The sequence below is a fragment of the Siniperca chuatsi genome, linkage group LG18 (genome assembly GCF_020085105.1).
Source record: "Siniperca chuatsi isolate FFG_IHB_CAS linkage group LG18, ASM2008510v1, whole genome shotgun sequence".
Classification (NCBI taxonomy): domain Eukaryota; kingdom Metazoa; phylum Chordata; class Actinopteri; order Centrarchiformes; family Sinipercidae; genus Siniperca; species Siniperca chuatsi.
Genome location: NC_058059.1, coordinates 15,630,628 through 15,647,388, shown reverse-complemented (window position 1 = coordinate 15,647,388; position 16,761 = coordinate 15,630,628). Strand labels below are relative to the sequence as shown.

General features: G+C 40.9%; 1 protein-coding gene across 1 annotated transcript in view; it reads left to right on the top strand.

Annotated features, from left to right (window-relative positions):
- Positions 1–16,761, top strand: part of bcr (BCR activator of RhoGEF and GTPase) — an 88,643-nt gene that overhangs the window by 38,188 nt on the left and 33,694 nt on the right. Inside the window, exons 2-3 of the mRNA XM_044173933.1 lie at positions 9,450–9,634; positions 16,514–16,618. Of these exons, the coding sequence (XP_044029868.1) occupies positions 9,450–9,634; positions 16,514–16,618 (290 nt within the window). The remainder of the gene's footprint in view (positions 1–9,449; positions 9,635–16,513; positions 16,619–16,761) is intronic.

Genomic DNA, 16,761 nt, shown 5'->3' with positions numbered 1-16,761 from the left:
CTGTAGACTCTTAAGTCTTGCTGTAGCATAAGTTCCAACTATAAATAAATAAATCAGCTGAGCCAATGTATTAGCTTATTGCAGATATAACAGTATTAGCATATCTTGGAAGATAAGTAACAAGAAATTGCATTACAGAAAAGACAAATGTTTGAAATAGTTTAGAAAAAGTGTATATATCATTATCAGATGTTTTTAATTCTCAAATATCAATACTGGTATCAGCCTCAAAAATTTGGTTGCACTCCAGTTCTAACTTTAGCAGATGATTAAACAACAAACATTTAGCTAGTTAGCATTGCTGGCAGTTACCCCTCATTCTGTTACATTGTTCTTAATAGCCTTTCAGTGTCATTACCTCTCAGAAGCATATTTTATTGGAAGCCAAGTCAGGAGATTTAATGAAAAGCAACAGATTTGAATATTTTAAAACCTTTCGCATATCAAACTTTTTACCATAGGTCATGATGAGCCCTCTGTATTCTGCTCAGTTTCAGCCAAATTGTTTACTCACACATTTTTAGCTTCTTTTACAAAGTTGATCCAGACTTTACCATAATAGAAAGGAGTTATCATTGTGATCTTTTATTGTGGTTTACACAAGAGGATCTTCATTCTCCAAACCATGACTTGATGACATTAAATTAAAGGATAAACTGTTTCAGTCAACTTTGGCCTGTTGGGGTATTTGTTAGCATCTTTAAACCAAGTTTAACAACTGTTGCTAAGATAAAGAAATAGCATTCCTGTCAGTCCCGTTCATTCTATTTTTGTCGAGCACATTAGAGCATTTAAAACCCACACATTACTTATGATGGCCCGCAGAGTAGTTTGCAGATAGCCATGGAGATTTAAGTGCCAGCTTCAGTGTAGATAAATTAATGAGGCTGCTTCTCCGCCCACACAGAAACACACGCAGTCGCTGTGGTGCTCATGATGCATTAAAGAGAGTGTCAGAGGGTTGAGGTCTGCCCTCAAGATTTACCGCCGCGGTGAGATCGCAGACTGGCTCTTACAAAGGCCAACACGAGAGGAAAATGAGAGGAAAGCAGAGAGACGCAACAAAGGGCAAGAGATGCCGAGGAAAGGTAGTATTTAGAAGAAAAAAATGTGGAGGAAAGAAAGAAAGCTCTTCTGTTGTGTAATGTGAATGGAAAGTAAAGAGCAGAGTGGAGTGAAGATAAAAATGTGCTATTATTGTGACTGCCTTCATCAGATGCAGAGAGCAAGACAATGCACATAAATACCACAAAAGACCCATCATCATCCCTCTATGCTAAAACTCCCATAGTATACCATTTGCTGACATAACAACCTAAAAGCCAAGCATCTTCTATTTTTCATCACACTTTACCATCTTTGCCTGTAGAAACCGCAGTCTAATGAGCGCCGTCCATGTTCCAGAGCGGAGTAATTTAGCACGCTGTATTATTAATCAGAGTCAGAGCAATTTGAACGTTTATTTCCCCCATAATGCTTCGGGGGTCGGGGTAATGAGTCTCTTTCCTAATGACTTTAGCAGTTGACAGAGAAGACACGACAGGCGCTTGTGGAATCAAAGGTTTGTCTGGCAGGATGAGGGTAGAGCGACGTGTGTGTGTGTGTGTGCTGAGCATGTGTCCATTGAGACAGGAGAGCGCTCTCCTTGAAAATCTTGTGTGATCAAAGGAAGCGGCGTCAGGACGGAGAGAGAGAATACAAAAGATGTTGGCTGAAACAGAGAGAGGGAGAGCAGTGGAGGGTACAGAGGAGGATGTAAAACACACAGCGCCGAGGGAAGCTGACACAACACACAAGATACGACATATGGCTGTTTGTATGATTGGTTGTGTAATTATCTTTGTGTCCATGTCTTTATTTCTACTGTGATTATGTTTATTTTTGTGTTTGGGTCATTCTCTTCTGTATATATCTGCTACCTGCCTGCCTGTCAACTTTTGTCTTCCTCTCACTGTCTTCCTTTTTATCAAATCATTTTCCTGTTTTATTCCTTGTCTCCCTGTTTGTCTACATTCCCATATTTTATACCCGACTTATGACAGCGATGCAGTATTCCCTGGCAGCAATCTCGTGTAAACTGAGGCTCTTGGAACATAGAATTCAAATATCTTATGTGCTGCAACAATTAGTCAGTTAATGGATTAGTCAGTTGACACAAAATTGATGCCCACACTTGCTTTTCTCTGTATTAAATCATTGTAAATTTAATAACATTGGGTTTTTGACTGTTGGACAAAACAAGACATTTGAAGATGTCTCCTCATGCTCTGGGAAATTTTGATGTAGAGTGGACAGTTCATCTTAATCAAAAGAGTAATAAGCAGATTTGTCACTAAGGGAAAGTAATCGTTACTTGCTGCACTAAACTTTTCAAAAGTTCATTTTAGTTGATTAAGAATCATTGTGGCAGCATACATGCTTTCATTAAGGTTTAGTGAAGATTGACTGTAACTTTGCTGATGCTCCTTTGAAGATGAAATACCATAAAAGACTGAGGATAATGACATGATTGCCACTGTAGTTGTGATAATATAGTGTCAGTATTCCTCTAATTCAGCATTGCACTCCTATAACTGTCAGACTCATGATGGACAGTTTGAAAGAAGACATCAAAATCGATGCAGCAGAAACAGAGATATCACATCATCTATTCCACCCATTCTTCTCCCTTGTCAAAACCTGGCGCCTACATTATCCAGTTGAAAGTCCAACTGCAATGGGTTTTAATACTTAAAAAGTTGTTCTTTTGCATCACAGTAAGCAGCATATTAAGCAGCCACAGGCAATGCTGCAGGTGAAACTAACTCATCAATGCTAGCAGCCTGGCTGTCATATCTGACTTTGTCCATGTCATAAATTTCTGCCACCGAGAAATAAACAAACAGTTGCATCTGTCCCCATGAGTTGTTTAGGAAAACGCACAAAACCACACAAACATTTAAACATATTAAAAAAGCTCATAGCACAAACTGTAGCATTGTGAAGTCACATGGTAAACACAGCACCTCTGCATGCACACACATATACAAATAACCTCAATGCTCTGCTCATCTCTCTGTTCTCTCCTCCTCCAATGGAGTGATTTCAGGCCATGCCCTTTCCTATGTTGATTTTGTTTCTTTCATCCCTGTTCTGCCTCTCATCCCTCCATCCTGAGACAAAGGGATGATTGCATCACTGCAGGGGGCGCTGTTTGTTTTTAAAGGAGCAGCGTCTCTGACTTGGCGATCATCCCAGCTTTATAACTGAAACCGGCTGCTGCTGCTGGGTCATTTCCACAGAGATTATCAACGCTGAGGCAAAGAGATTACCTCCAGGAAACAAATTGGTTTATTATGATTTCTCAACTCAAGTAATGTTAATAATGCCAGGAAGCGGGAATGAGGTGTTCACCAGCAGATAGACATTAGGCGGCTGTGATTGGTGAAATAGTATTCATGATAAATTGAAAACAATTGGAAAAACAAGATGAGGAAAGCCACTGCCTTCATATAGGGAATGTGTGGTCGTTGTTGGGCCTCTCAAAGGAGCAAGAAATACCAAAAATAAATTCATAAAATAAAACAAGCTACCAGGGACACATTGCCTCTGCAGAGATGGTGATTTGTGTAGCAAAATACACACTTTGCTTGTGTGAAGAATGCCTTTCATCTTCATCTTTTGAGAGTCATTTTCCTTCCCAATCTAGTTACACTGAATGGTTTCTATGAGAGATGCAAAGTGCCCACTGTGACCTCAAGTGAAAGCAAACAATTCCTCTTTAAACTGTCTCCATAGTTGCGTATTCTGAGTAGAAAAGAGAGTAAGTAGAAAGGAGCCACACCTCCACATTTTCATGCCTGAATTGCAGATAGTTAGGAATTTAAGAATACCTCTCGTACAATTTATAGCACTATGTCCGCCCTCTAATGACAAGATAGTGACATTTATCAAATTAACTGCTGTCAAGTGTCTGTGCAGTCGCAGGAGGATTACGGGAGAAACGCTGTGTTCAAGTTCATTTGACGGCATGTCTATCCCCCCCAGCGAAACTCTAGCTGAGGCTTCACTTTAATTTCCACAGCTTTCCACTTTCACTCGTCTGCCAGCCCCTTCTCTTCTGTGTCAAATTGTCTCTAAATTAGATATTTAGGGGATGGAGGAACTCAGGGGAATGGGTGCTCTCTCTCTCTCTCTTTTCCTCTTCTTTCGGCAACTCTCTCCCCAGTTCCCTTTCCATCATAGTTTACAGTACAGTGCTGTATATACATTTGACACCATTTTTGAGAGGCAGTAATTGCAATGTTATTTGGGAGACAGGGGTGCATCTTATTTATCTCCAGTATCCAGACCTGGCCTCTTCAATAAGCTTAGCCCTCCCAAATCCACTGTGCCCTGCTAGCACACTGTATATGAATCAGATTTAAGGGGGGGAGCTGGAGGAAGCCATTAAAACACACCATTCGATCTCCGATTACATTCTCCTCTCTCATCAAATGGCTGGATTAAGAGAGAGGGCTCTGAGTGTTGTAGCGTAACATTAGGATCCTATGGGACTGGGTGGGGCTTTAAGGTAAGTGTGTGAATGTATTTCAATTGTGTGTGTGTGAGAAAGAGCCAGAGGTGGGGTTATATTGGCAGTGTTACGACGACAGGCCTCCTCCAATAAAGGCGTCAACAGCCGGGGCAGATTTATGATGGCCATGCTGAGTGTAAAGCGTGATGGGGGATGGAGAGGCAGCTTCACTATCGAGGATATCTTATGCGTCCTTTGAGAGTCGTTCCCTCTCTCTCTAATTTCATGGCTCTCAGTCTGTCGCATTGTCTCTGTCTATTCTATTGTTATTCATCATTTTCTTTCTTATTATTGTAGTTTTCATAATTATTTCTGTCTTAGCAGTGGCTTGTTTCCTCGTTTTTACTTTCCTGCAGCACCACAGAGAGCATTGCAGGGCTTTAGGCAACAATTGTTTCCTTTGTCTTGGCCACAGCTCTCTTTACCTCAGTTAAACTCGGACAAGCCTTTTAATTCCTTGTATTCGTGAGAATGAGGAAAATAGAGGGCTAGCTCATTCATCTTTTTAAGCTATTGCACTTTAGCACTGTAACATGTCTGAGTAGATGTTGTATTAATGATGGCTGAGAGCAAGAAAAGGAAAGACTGAGACACAGTCAAAGAAAAGGGCAGAGAGAAGAGGTATGAGAATAAAGAGAGAATAAAAGAGCGATAGCACGAGACAAATAATGAATAGTGACAGAGAGTGTGTTAAGTGGCCTCTCAAAATGATGTCTCATTACAATAAGGCACCTACTGTATGTGGTAGTGCGAAAAACATATTGTACACTTAAAGTAGCTAATGAGGTGCTGACAAACTTAGACTAAATAACACTTTACATCTTGTTTGTATAATCTCTGCAAAAACAGAAGTGTAAAAATATCAAGTTGTGGTTTAACGTGTTAAATGGAGTTTAGAGGTTCTACTGTAGTAAGCAGATTTATTTTTACATTTGGGCAGAGCCAGGCTAGCTGTTTCACTGTGCGTCCAGTCTTTATGCTAAGAAAGAAGTTGTAATGATTTAACAGTTGCAAACAGCTCCCATGTACAGTATTTGAAGCCTAAGTCTTGACACTGTTGATGTCCCATCAACAGATCAGTGTCACATGACACCCTGACACCCTGATACCCTTGCCCTGCCTGTGGTACTGTTTTGGAAATATCCATGTGTTGCCATGGCAGCGGAGCACCAGCTGTTCCCAGTGTGATTGTAGTTTTCCACCTGCAGTCGGAAAGCAGGACCTGTTCCCCTCCCAAACACTGTTTCCATGTAAACATTTTACAGGAATGTGTGTGTGCGCATGTGCGTGTGTTTTATTTCTGTGTGGTTCGAAACAGAGTTTGGTTGTTGTTTTTTTTGCCAATAGCTCCAGGAAGAAATCAATAGGTGGACTGTTTTTGGAGAATGTTCTAAGTGTGTGTGTGTATGTGTGTGTATTTCACCTGCTCTATAGGCATATGTGTTAGCTTTTCTGTCATTTGCAGTTTGTTCTGTTCCTAACGGGGATTGAAACGGGGGGGGGCAGCTCGGAGCAGGAAACGGAAGATGCTGATCTGTGAGCAGCATGTGGATGAAGAGGCCAGCTGTAGAGGCCACAAATCAACAGAAACACAAGCGACCTGTTCACAAGAAGGAGAGAAAGATGATATACACAGAGATTCAGGAGCATACAAAGAGCGTGAGAGACAGACAGGGAGAAAGTGACTCAAGGCGACGTTAGGAGCAGCGTCTGGGCCGAGATGAGGTCAGACGTGGACTGACTGAAGCCAAGTGTTTGACGACCACAGGCTATAGTGACCCATTAACCAACTTGTAAAGCTCAGTCCCTCCCCCTTTGGAAACTGCTGGTCATGCACACACACATGTTCTACATGTGCACAAATCCATTACAGGTAAATGGTATGCTAAGATGGTTCGAAGATGTACATGAACACTATATTAGACAAGCCTATTAGCAGACCAGTTATGGTCTCAACAGTTTTGTTTTATGAATCCTTAATTAGTTCATAAAAGAAAACTTCTGCATTGTCTTGTTTTATTTGTAATAAAATAGCTAATTACCATGTAGTTTATGTATGCTTTTGTACCTTAGAGACACACATTCCCCAGAAGACACACTGTTTAGTCAGAGCTGCGGTGGTTCGTTTGACATTTCATCCTCATTTTCCTATGGTTTATCATTATTATTCATGATTGTGGTTTTATGTCCGTGACTGTACCCCCTTTTAGCCAAGAGGTGGTTACAGCCTAAAAATGGTTGTTTGGATGCTCAATATTTTTGGACCTCAGGACTGTGTGGGCACTAAAGGCATTCCACACACACACACACACACACACACACACACACAGGCATACACACGCCCTCAGTGTGTTTCTAAAGACAACATTTTTTTAAAGCAAGGTGGTAGGAAGATTAAAACAGAGTCAGAGAGATGTCATGCTCCCTAACATGAATACACAGAGGTGGGGTTAGGAAACATAAGAATAATAAGCCAGGATGGCACTCACTCATTTCCCACTTGGTGTTTTTCATGTCCACACCCTGTATTTTTAGACAAGCAGTGAATCAGTCCTAAAAATGTGCATTGTCTTCTTGTTAACATGTTGTCTTCTGAAAGTTTTTGTTGTTAACAAGGTCTAAAACGGTTAGATCTGGTAATTCAGTAATGCTAACTGGCATGAATACAGATAGCTGCTACAGGCTGAGTGTGTATGTATGTGCTTTGTAAACACATAAAATCTAACCTAAAATGATACTACAGTGCAATTCAGTCAGTGCACTGCAAGTTAGAAAAGGATGCAGCAAAGAAAAGACTGAAGGAGAAGATGAAGGAAGGTGTTAATGAACACCAAAACATATTAAGCAGGAGTCTGTGGAAATTATGAAATATAAAAAACAGCATATGTGCAGGGGTTGCAAAATAACAACAGTGGCACATACTAAGGCTAAAAATGAATGAAGAATATGTAGTACACTACTCAAGTTTGGTTTGCTGCGAGGTTTGGCATTGTGGGAAGAGACTGCACACAAACACACACACACTTACACAGAGTCTCAGTTGGTCTTTGCCTGGCAGGATGCCATTGGTATAAGCAGGCGCAGTGGGTCGCACCCGCCCACAGGCATCAGCGAGTGCATACGGAGCGAGCGGTGGGTGGGCTGAAGGTCAGACGGGCCCTGGACACACTGGCATTGTTCTTTCTATCTCTTTCTCTCTTCTTTTCCTCACTCTGTGACCTGTGACTTTAAGAGCATATGTCTGTGTGTGTGCTGGCATGAGCCAAGAATTCATAAAACACATCGAAAGAGAGATTGTAGATGCAATAGAGGCACAAAAAACGACTTAAGTAGATGTTAGCTGAATGCCTTCTGAAGCTACAGAATGCTTATAATTGGTGTGAACTGGAGTGTGTTCTGTGTGTTTGTGTTTGACTGTTACTCTGGAAAGTGCCGTGGCATGTTATTAGTGTGAGTCAGCACAGAGGAGGCCCGGCCAGCTCTCTGAGAAGTACGGTTCTGTTGAATGTAGGAGTGGGAGGAGATGAGCAAAAGGTCTTCTGTGACATTCAGAGATGCATTATGTCTTCCCCCTCAGCTGTTACACACCAGATTCCCCGAACCACTGACTGTACTCTCTCCTCCTGGAAGCCGAACAATTTTAACTCACCAAAACACGTTTAGTGAAAGCCACAACTTGAACATCAATGAAATGCATCACCTCACTCTATGTGACACTGTAAAATGAATCATTTTGTAGTCAAATTGTAGTTTCTGACCTTTGTTTCTTGTTCTGTCTGTCTCTCCCAACTCTCCTTGTAAAGGGCAGCACACATAATCATAGCCAAAACCGCTTTGTGCTGGCTGAGCTGTAATTCTCCCTCAGAGAAAGTGATAGCGCCCACCGCAGAAGCAGGTCAGAGGGAGGTTGCTGAAAATTTCCCTGGAGATGCTGCATTCGATGTTCAAATTATTTGAACCTTGACCCAGTTTGTAGTTGGCCTCTTCAAGTGCTTCCTCTCAGAGCTTTATGTTTTTGTATGAGTGCATGAACAAAGATGCAGGGGGAAGCTCATTTTGTGTGCCCCAGTTTCTAGACCTGCATTAATTAGTGTTGAAAATTAACTACAATACACATGACAACCTTCTGTGAGCATGAGGCCAACCAGCAAATGTAAGACATCTAGCTACACAGCATGCATTGTAAAGGGCACCGTTAACATGAATGTTAATTTTGTTGAAGTTGTGTTTTAAAAGATAAAAAGATATTTTAAAAGATATGAAATGATGGTGTTAGGAGACTGTTTGGTATCACCAAATGCCAGTTTTATATCTCCCTACCTTTGTTCCTCTTAAAATGGAGTACAGTATAGAAAGCTTCATAGTAAACATGAATTTGGTGATTTGTAGGCCAAAATATGTTGTAAGCGGACTTAAATTTGGTTGAAAAGTGACATCACATTGCGTATAACCAACACTATTGTGTCAACAGCATTTGCATGTCTTTTAATGATCTTTCTATGTGTATGAAATATAGTCATTCAGATATTGAAACAGTGGCTGTAAGTAACCTAGACTTTTAGTTTTCCACCAAGTTTAGCATAGTTTTAAACTAGACATCTAGACCTGCAAATTAGATAAATCGTCCAGAATATCAAGATTGTTTGATTATGTTAAAAAGAATTCCAAACAGCTGATATATTGTTAACAGAACTCCAAAATATTTATCAGTATCGGCCTTAAAAATCCTGTATCAGTCGGGCCACACTGCTAATCACCATATCCATGCTAACTCGGTTGGCATGTGGGGGCACCCCGACTCTCCACTGCGAACTGTGTCATAAAGCAGAAACATCAAGAAAGTTGAAAGAATGTTAAAAGTACAAACTGAAGGTTTTGTTCTCTCCCCTCACAGATGGTCATTTCACCGGGACCCCTCCTTCATACGGCTACGATGCAGACCGCGCAGAGGAGCAACGGAGGCACCACGACATCCTGCCGTACATTGATGACTCGCCGTCGTCTTCGCCACACCTCAGCTCCAAGAGCCGCAGCAGTCGGGACACCCTCTCCTCTGGATCGTTAGAGTCCTCCAAGTCGGTCAGTATGCCATCCCGCCATAGCTTACTAATTTTCTCAACTATTTTCTTCCTTTCGGTAAAGCAGCAACTCAGCTGCAGAAAATGAAAACAAACCAAAGATGTGAACTTCTTAATATTAAGGATTTTTCTTTTACTACTGATAAAGCACAATACCATATGAATATACCATTTGGTGCCAGTAGCTGCCAATACTTATGTACTTTGACCTCAATACAGTGCAGGAAGTGGGCTAATCTATTCTTAGAGCAATCCTGCTCTGTCAAAAATCTGTCAATTGACGGGGAATCAAATCTGCCTTTTGAGAGGATTGATAAAGGACCATATCTCCTGCCTCATAACCCCAGAAGCAGTCATCCAGTGAAGAAACTTATCCCCCTTAAGAGTCTGGCTTTTTCTCATCTAGGGTGTTAGGCAGCATTGCCTATCACCTCCATCACCCCATCACTGCCTTCATCCTCTTACCCTCCCTCCTTTGCTTCTTCTTTTCTGCGGAGAGAAAACCAATGATCTATGACGTCTGGTGCTCTTCAAAGGTTACCATGGAGAGGATACACACATGCACACACACACAACCCCAGTGTCAGCAAAGATGAAAATGAACATTGCTACAGCCAGAATCTATTTTAGGCTATCTTATCTTTTTCTTTTTTCTTTTTTGTATTTAGTATTTATATTTTCTCTATTTATTATTGCAATTTTTTTCTATTATGATTTATATATTCTTTTTTATTTTATGTATATTTTTTCCTAATTGTCATCACCATTTACACATAATTTTTTTGCAGCAAAGAATTTGTAGGTAGCAGATGAACATGCTGGAGCCATGTGTTCGATTAGGACAGAGAGGGTATTGTGGGAGAATGTAATAGGCTAATACAGCCTCTCACCACTGTGCCCATGGAGGAAGTAATCACATCAGTGGTCATGAAGCAGTATCAGTAATTCCGCCCCCTCTGTCTTTGCTCGCTGTCTGAGCTGGTGAGTGAGCGCCTGATTGATAGCTTGAATCTGCCAATAAATGATGGGTCCCTTGACTGCATCCAACCTGTGACCTGTGACCTTGGAACTCTCGCTGATTTTAATTTATACATATGCACACACGCATCATGTCATCTCTGCTTTAGGCTGCACAAGCCAGTGCCTACACAAATGCACACACGCACATCCTCTTCTCGCAGAGCAGAATGGTACATTTATTGTAGCAGAGTTTGAAGACAATTTGCTGAGTAAACTCTCGTGTTTAGAGGCAGAATCCCTGAGCAAACCCAACATTGTGTGTGTGTGTGTGTGTGTGTGTGTGTGTGTGTGTGTGTGTGTGTGTTTAGGGTTGGCAGAGGAAGCATCTGATAATCAGTTAAATATATTACACAGTCAAACAACTTTTATCCATCAACAAATTCTCCACGCAGCCTGACATGCTTTCAAAAACTGTCATGAAAATGCAGTTACCATCGTCCTTGATTTGCCCTTGGACAGCCACTCTTCAAACATCCTCCCAGTCTGCTTCTTTAATTGATGAGTCAGAGCCCAGACAAGCTCTGATTGGCTCAGCGGAAGCTGATGGTTTTATGATGTCACCGTGATGAGTCATCACCATCAGCAATACTGCTGATTTAATTTTGTTCTCTCATAATGTCTTCCCTGCACTGAAGAGGGAAAAGAGGGGGGTCACTGATCGGAAGTCAGCTGAAGTATGAGGACTGTGGCGTAATCTTTTTAATGATTTTGCAAAAACACTGACTGCATATGTTACTTCCTATTATCCTAGTGCACAGTGTGACACATACTTGTATGGTCAATCAAGGACAGCCAGAGCCCACTTAATTATTTTTTTCTCACCAAGTTAAACAGAATTATTTTTTTTAAAGTATTTTTTCTTGGGCATTTAATGCCTTTATTAGATAGTTGATAGCGGAGAGATGAAGAAATGAGGTAGAGAGAGACAATGGAAGACATGCAACATAAGTCCTTGGCCCAGATTCGAACCTGGGACGCCGCAGATTATGGTCAATGCCTTAAACCCCAAGGCCACTAGTGCGCCCTCAGATTTCCTCTTAAGCCATGAGCCGATTTCTCTGTTCCTGTGAATCCATAATTTATATTAAAATAGCTAAATCCTCCTCATTTTCTTTACTTGCTCATCCTGTCTGACATCACACTTTGAGGTCACGACCTGAAGGGGGAGGTAATTTCTTTTCCTACTCAGCCTCTAAACCTCCAGATGACCAACTTCAGTGGATTAGGAAACATTGAAATCTCCCTTGCTATGATCTATCACATCTGTAAACATTGAACATTCACTGATTGCACCGCTTGTTTCCTTGCAATTGAAGTTATGGCGCGATGCGGCATTGAGAACATCCTATCCAGAAAACCCCTGCAGACATCAACTCTGTCAACATCTATCATATCTGCCTGAAGTGCACTTTAAATAACCAGAAGTAATGCTGCATTTAAAAAAAAACAAAACAACCTGTCTTTCTCCTGCAGCACAGGATAATTCTAAGACAACTCCATTATGAAGCAGACATGTAGAGATAGGAAGCAATCACATTAGGCATTTCAGAAAGCGGGGGATGGCAGAACCGGATGCTAAACAGATTAGAATGAAAAATGAAAATTGAAAAGGGTTAATAAAGTGTGGAACAGGGCATGCATTGGAGCTCACTTCTCTCCTCTCCACCCTGGCTCTGAATGTTTATATGAATCTCCTACACTCCATGGGAAAGAGAAAGCGAGCGAGAGAGAGAGATGGAGAATAATGTTATTACAGTCGCTGCTGCTCAGTTTTTATCTGCGCCTCCTGAGCTACAGCGGAGCGCTTGTCAAATAAACACTGTTTGCATTGATTCTCGTGTATCTCCCACGAACATTATCCATGCATAAACAAATCAGAAGCAAATCTGAATCCCTAAATCATGTTAGGTTGAGCCACCGCTCAGGGGTGTTGTGTGAGCTGAAAGGGTTTAAGTGTGGGTTCAAATGTGAAATATTAGCTTTTGTTGACGCTATTGCACATACTTGACGTGAAACCCAAATTTACCCTAAGCAAGGAAGAATGTGTTTTATTTTTACTTTTTTGATTACCAAAAAATGCAGCCAGACACCCTTTTAGTCTGAACCCAGAGATGGGCTCATTAGTTGCCACGGCGATGAATAAAAGATGATATGTCTGGAGATGTGGGTACTTCCTAGGGGAGTCGTCTGGGGTCTGAAACGATGAATAAACACTTTACGGCTCTCGTCTCCCCTCTGCTACTTCAGTAACGTGGCTGAATGTTAAAGTCTCCATGATTTGCTTCGAATGTTCTTGATGCTTCAAATGGGCCCTCGTGTTTCTCATGTTCTTTTACCAGCAGGCACATCCTGTGAGGGTAAAGTCACATAGCTCACGCCTATACTTGTAGCTCAGCAATGATTCATTAATTTTTCATTAATTCACGAACATTCAGGGGGCTCCGTTGCAGCCCGAGGCTTTCCCTTTTAAGTCAGTGGAGACAGACAGATTCAAAGTGGCTGCAATGCAGTGTAATCCATTTAAGAGCGAACATAAATCATAGTTGCATTGCTTATTTGCTTTCATCACCCTTTTATTTGCACTCTTAATATGAAAAGAGAAAACTTTTCCACTTTTGGTTGTCTTAGAGTCTATGCATAATGAGCACGTAGAGCTTTTTCAGGGGAAACAGATATTGTTATATACAGCACAGATCCCCAGACAGCTGTGTGATACATAATACATGTCTGTCAGAATTGTTTCCTTCATCCTTCACCTAAGAAAGAGAGACAAAGAGAGAAAATATACAGTAGAAGTATTAACTATTGAAGACAGATAAACAGTCAGATGAAGAGGAGGAGAATGTGCATATACTTTAAGTACTGTCCCATTCTACTTGTAGTCTTTGCCTGATTTCTCCAAACTATATTATTAAATAAAGTAGAACTGCAACAATTAGTTGATTAATCGATTAGTTAATCTACAGGAAAGTAACTTTTTAAAAAGTAATTTTTCCCTGCTTCCAGCTTCTCATTTGTGAGGATTTGCTGCTTTTCTCTGTTTTATGTGTTTTTGGACTGTTGGTTAAACAAAACAGGACATGTGAAGACAGCATTTTTCACTATTTTCTGACATTTTACAGACCAAATGATTAACTGAGAAAATAATCAGGAGATTCATCGATAATGTAAAGCATTATCACTCAGCATCGTGTTAAGATGCTAAGAAGCTAGAGCAAAGTGCAACATAGCTTCTTCAAATCCTTTACACTAAGTTCAGGAGTATTAATGGTTATTGATTGATTAATGGTTATTGATTGTAAATAGAACTGTAACCACATACAGCAACTTGTAAATGTTTAATTTTTTTGCAGTAACTTCAACTCAAGTTGCTGAAATTGAATCTACATGTATGGTGTGCTGGATGTGTTTGTTGCTTTTAAATCATGCTTTTTGGCTAACAGGCTAATCAGTAGTCTAGCCCTGCTGTAACCGTGCTGATAATGGACCCCTATGTAATGGAGTCCATAACAATCCTGGACAGGTTTCATAATCTTCTGGGCTATAACAGTCCCCTTAGACTAGTGCTAGCATCTGCTTATGGAGTGGCCATGGAAACAGGTTTCAGGCCCATTTACCCCGTCATTTAAATAAATGCACGTACACCCACAGACATCCAAGTACTCACAGTACATGCTCACATGCAGCTCACAAGAATACTCTACATCATTTTAGCATGCATATTTATACAATGCTTGCACAAATAGATTAACTCAGAAATGGTGCAATTTTAATAATTATTTGTTGAAGTCCTTTTTAAAAGCAAAAATGCCAAACATTAGCTGGTTGCCAGCATCCCAAATGTGATAATCAATAGGTTAAACCCATTTGTTTAAATCTATCTTAAAATGACCTGAAATATCAGCGGTGGCATTTCTCTTCCCCATAAATGCTTTTCTGCACAGAACGAGGACTGTGGATTTTGTCCTCATCTCCTCCATTGGAATCGCATTCGAAGGGATCTTGTCACGGCCAGTGTGGACAGGAGGAACAGTTACTGCGACCAATAACTGTTTCAATGTACATACTGCAGGCATGTAGGTGTTGTTGTAAGACAAACTTGAAAAAATATGAACTTATCCTTTAAAAGATCAACATAAAAAATTAAGAATAAAGCAAAATATAAACAAAAAACAATAAAATACATGCACACTTCAATTCACATCTTTTGTCTGGCTCTTATTCTGATTTGCTGTTACCCCCTGCCCCAACACACACGCTCATCCACGCAAACACACATATTTTATTTTATGTCTCAAGAAGCCAGGCAGCCTCTCATAGCAGCTTAAGTCACAGCCCGAATTTGCTTTTCTCGTGCTCTCAGTCTTGACATTCCTTTGGCCCCTTTCACATGCAGAGTCCATATGATTGCTGTGTAAACACATGACAGCATTAGGGTTTACTGTCTATAAGATAAGAGAAGATACACACTTAAGATGACAGCTCCTGATGGGGAGGCCAGACTGCATTAAAGGTTCATTATGAAAATGTATTAGTTGTTCTTGATGCAGGAATCTGGTGGCTTTTATTTACACCGGCAATGGATCCCAGGATTTTCACTCAGAAGGGACATTTCCACATCAACTTTTCTGGCACCCATTCACACATGACACAGATTTCTGGATCAAGCTGCATGTGGTGTTGTGGAGAAGACGGTATACTCCCTCTTTCATTTGCCGTCCTCTGTTCTCCTGCTGCGATATACTCTTTCTCTTTGCGTTTTTTCACTCTTTCTCTACTTCCTATGGCCAATCTTTGTCTCCTCTCACCATGCCTCTTCTCTCATCTTGTGGTCGTTTGTCTTTCTCTTTTTCTTTGCATCACTCCCAGCTAAAGAGGCAGAGAAACAGAAATCCTGCCTTTTGGTGGCATTATGCTAAGGTACATAGTACAATGTGTAGCTCCAAGTTTTGGGTTGGAACTTTGATTTTATCTCCTGCTCTTACTCTCTTTCTTCTTTCTAGACTGTCAGATATATAAAACATGCAGTCCTACCCTCTATCTTTGTCTCCCCGTCATTATGTCATCATGATATTTTGCTGTCTTTCTTCTCTCTCTTCTCTCTTAATTACACTGAATCTGTATTGTCTTGCTTTTCCTCTCCGTCTCTTCTTCTTCTCTTCTTTCTATGTCATTCTCTCTCACTCTTCCTCCCTGTTTTCTCTCTTTCCTCCTCCTCATAGCCTGAAGGACTGGAAGCTTCCACGTCCCAACCTGGGCTCACTGTGTATGTGTGTGTGTGTGTATGCGTACTTGGCGCTTGCACATTCTCTCACAGACACATATTTATATGCCAACCTTGCTCCCACGGGAGACCCTGCCTGTTTGAGTTATTTCAGAGTTCGTGGTTAAACAAGAAAGCCCGAGGAATCTCTCTGTCTCTCTGTTTTCTTTCATGTCCGTACTCCTCAGTGAGCTTTGACCGGGCAGAGGGGAATGGGGAGGCAACCAGGGAGGATTTCTAGAAGGTGCAATTGTTGCTGTTTGATTTTCTCAACTGTGGCACTCATGAACAGCAACCTTGCAGGAGATTCAAGATCAACAAAGAACTGGGAACACTTCAACTTGCGATTTAGAAACAAGTCATATTAGAGGTCTTTTTACCAGATGATATAACGAATACTATGCTTTGAATGGTCTTCATGCCTCAGACACAAAAAAATGTGTGCCTCCTAGTGTGAAAGCAGTTAAGACCACTTATTTAAAGAATAAGTAAAAAAAATAGTGGGCACATACATGATTGGATTAATTGGTGTTCATACTATTGTATTGCTGGATATTGTTTTAACTTTATTATTATATGTCGGTGTGTTTGTTACAGACTGAATGTGATCTGGAAAAAGGTTTGGAGATGAGGAAGTGGGTCCTCTCTGGGATCTTGGCCACCGAGGAAACATACCTCAGTCACCTGGAGGCACTGCTGCTGGTGAGAACACACACACTACATATAGCAATATTATACAGAAGAATCCTATTAGCGGTAGGCCGATTGATTAAGCAAATTGAGTATTCAGTATGGACTTTTTTGACATAAGTCTGTAATTATTTAATGATAAGATTCTTCACGCT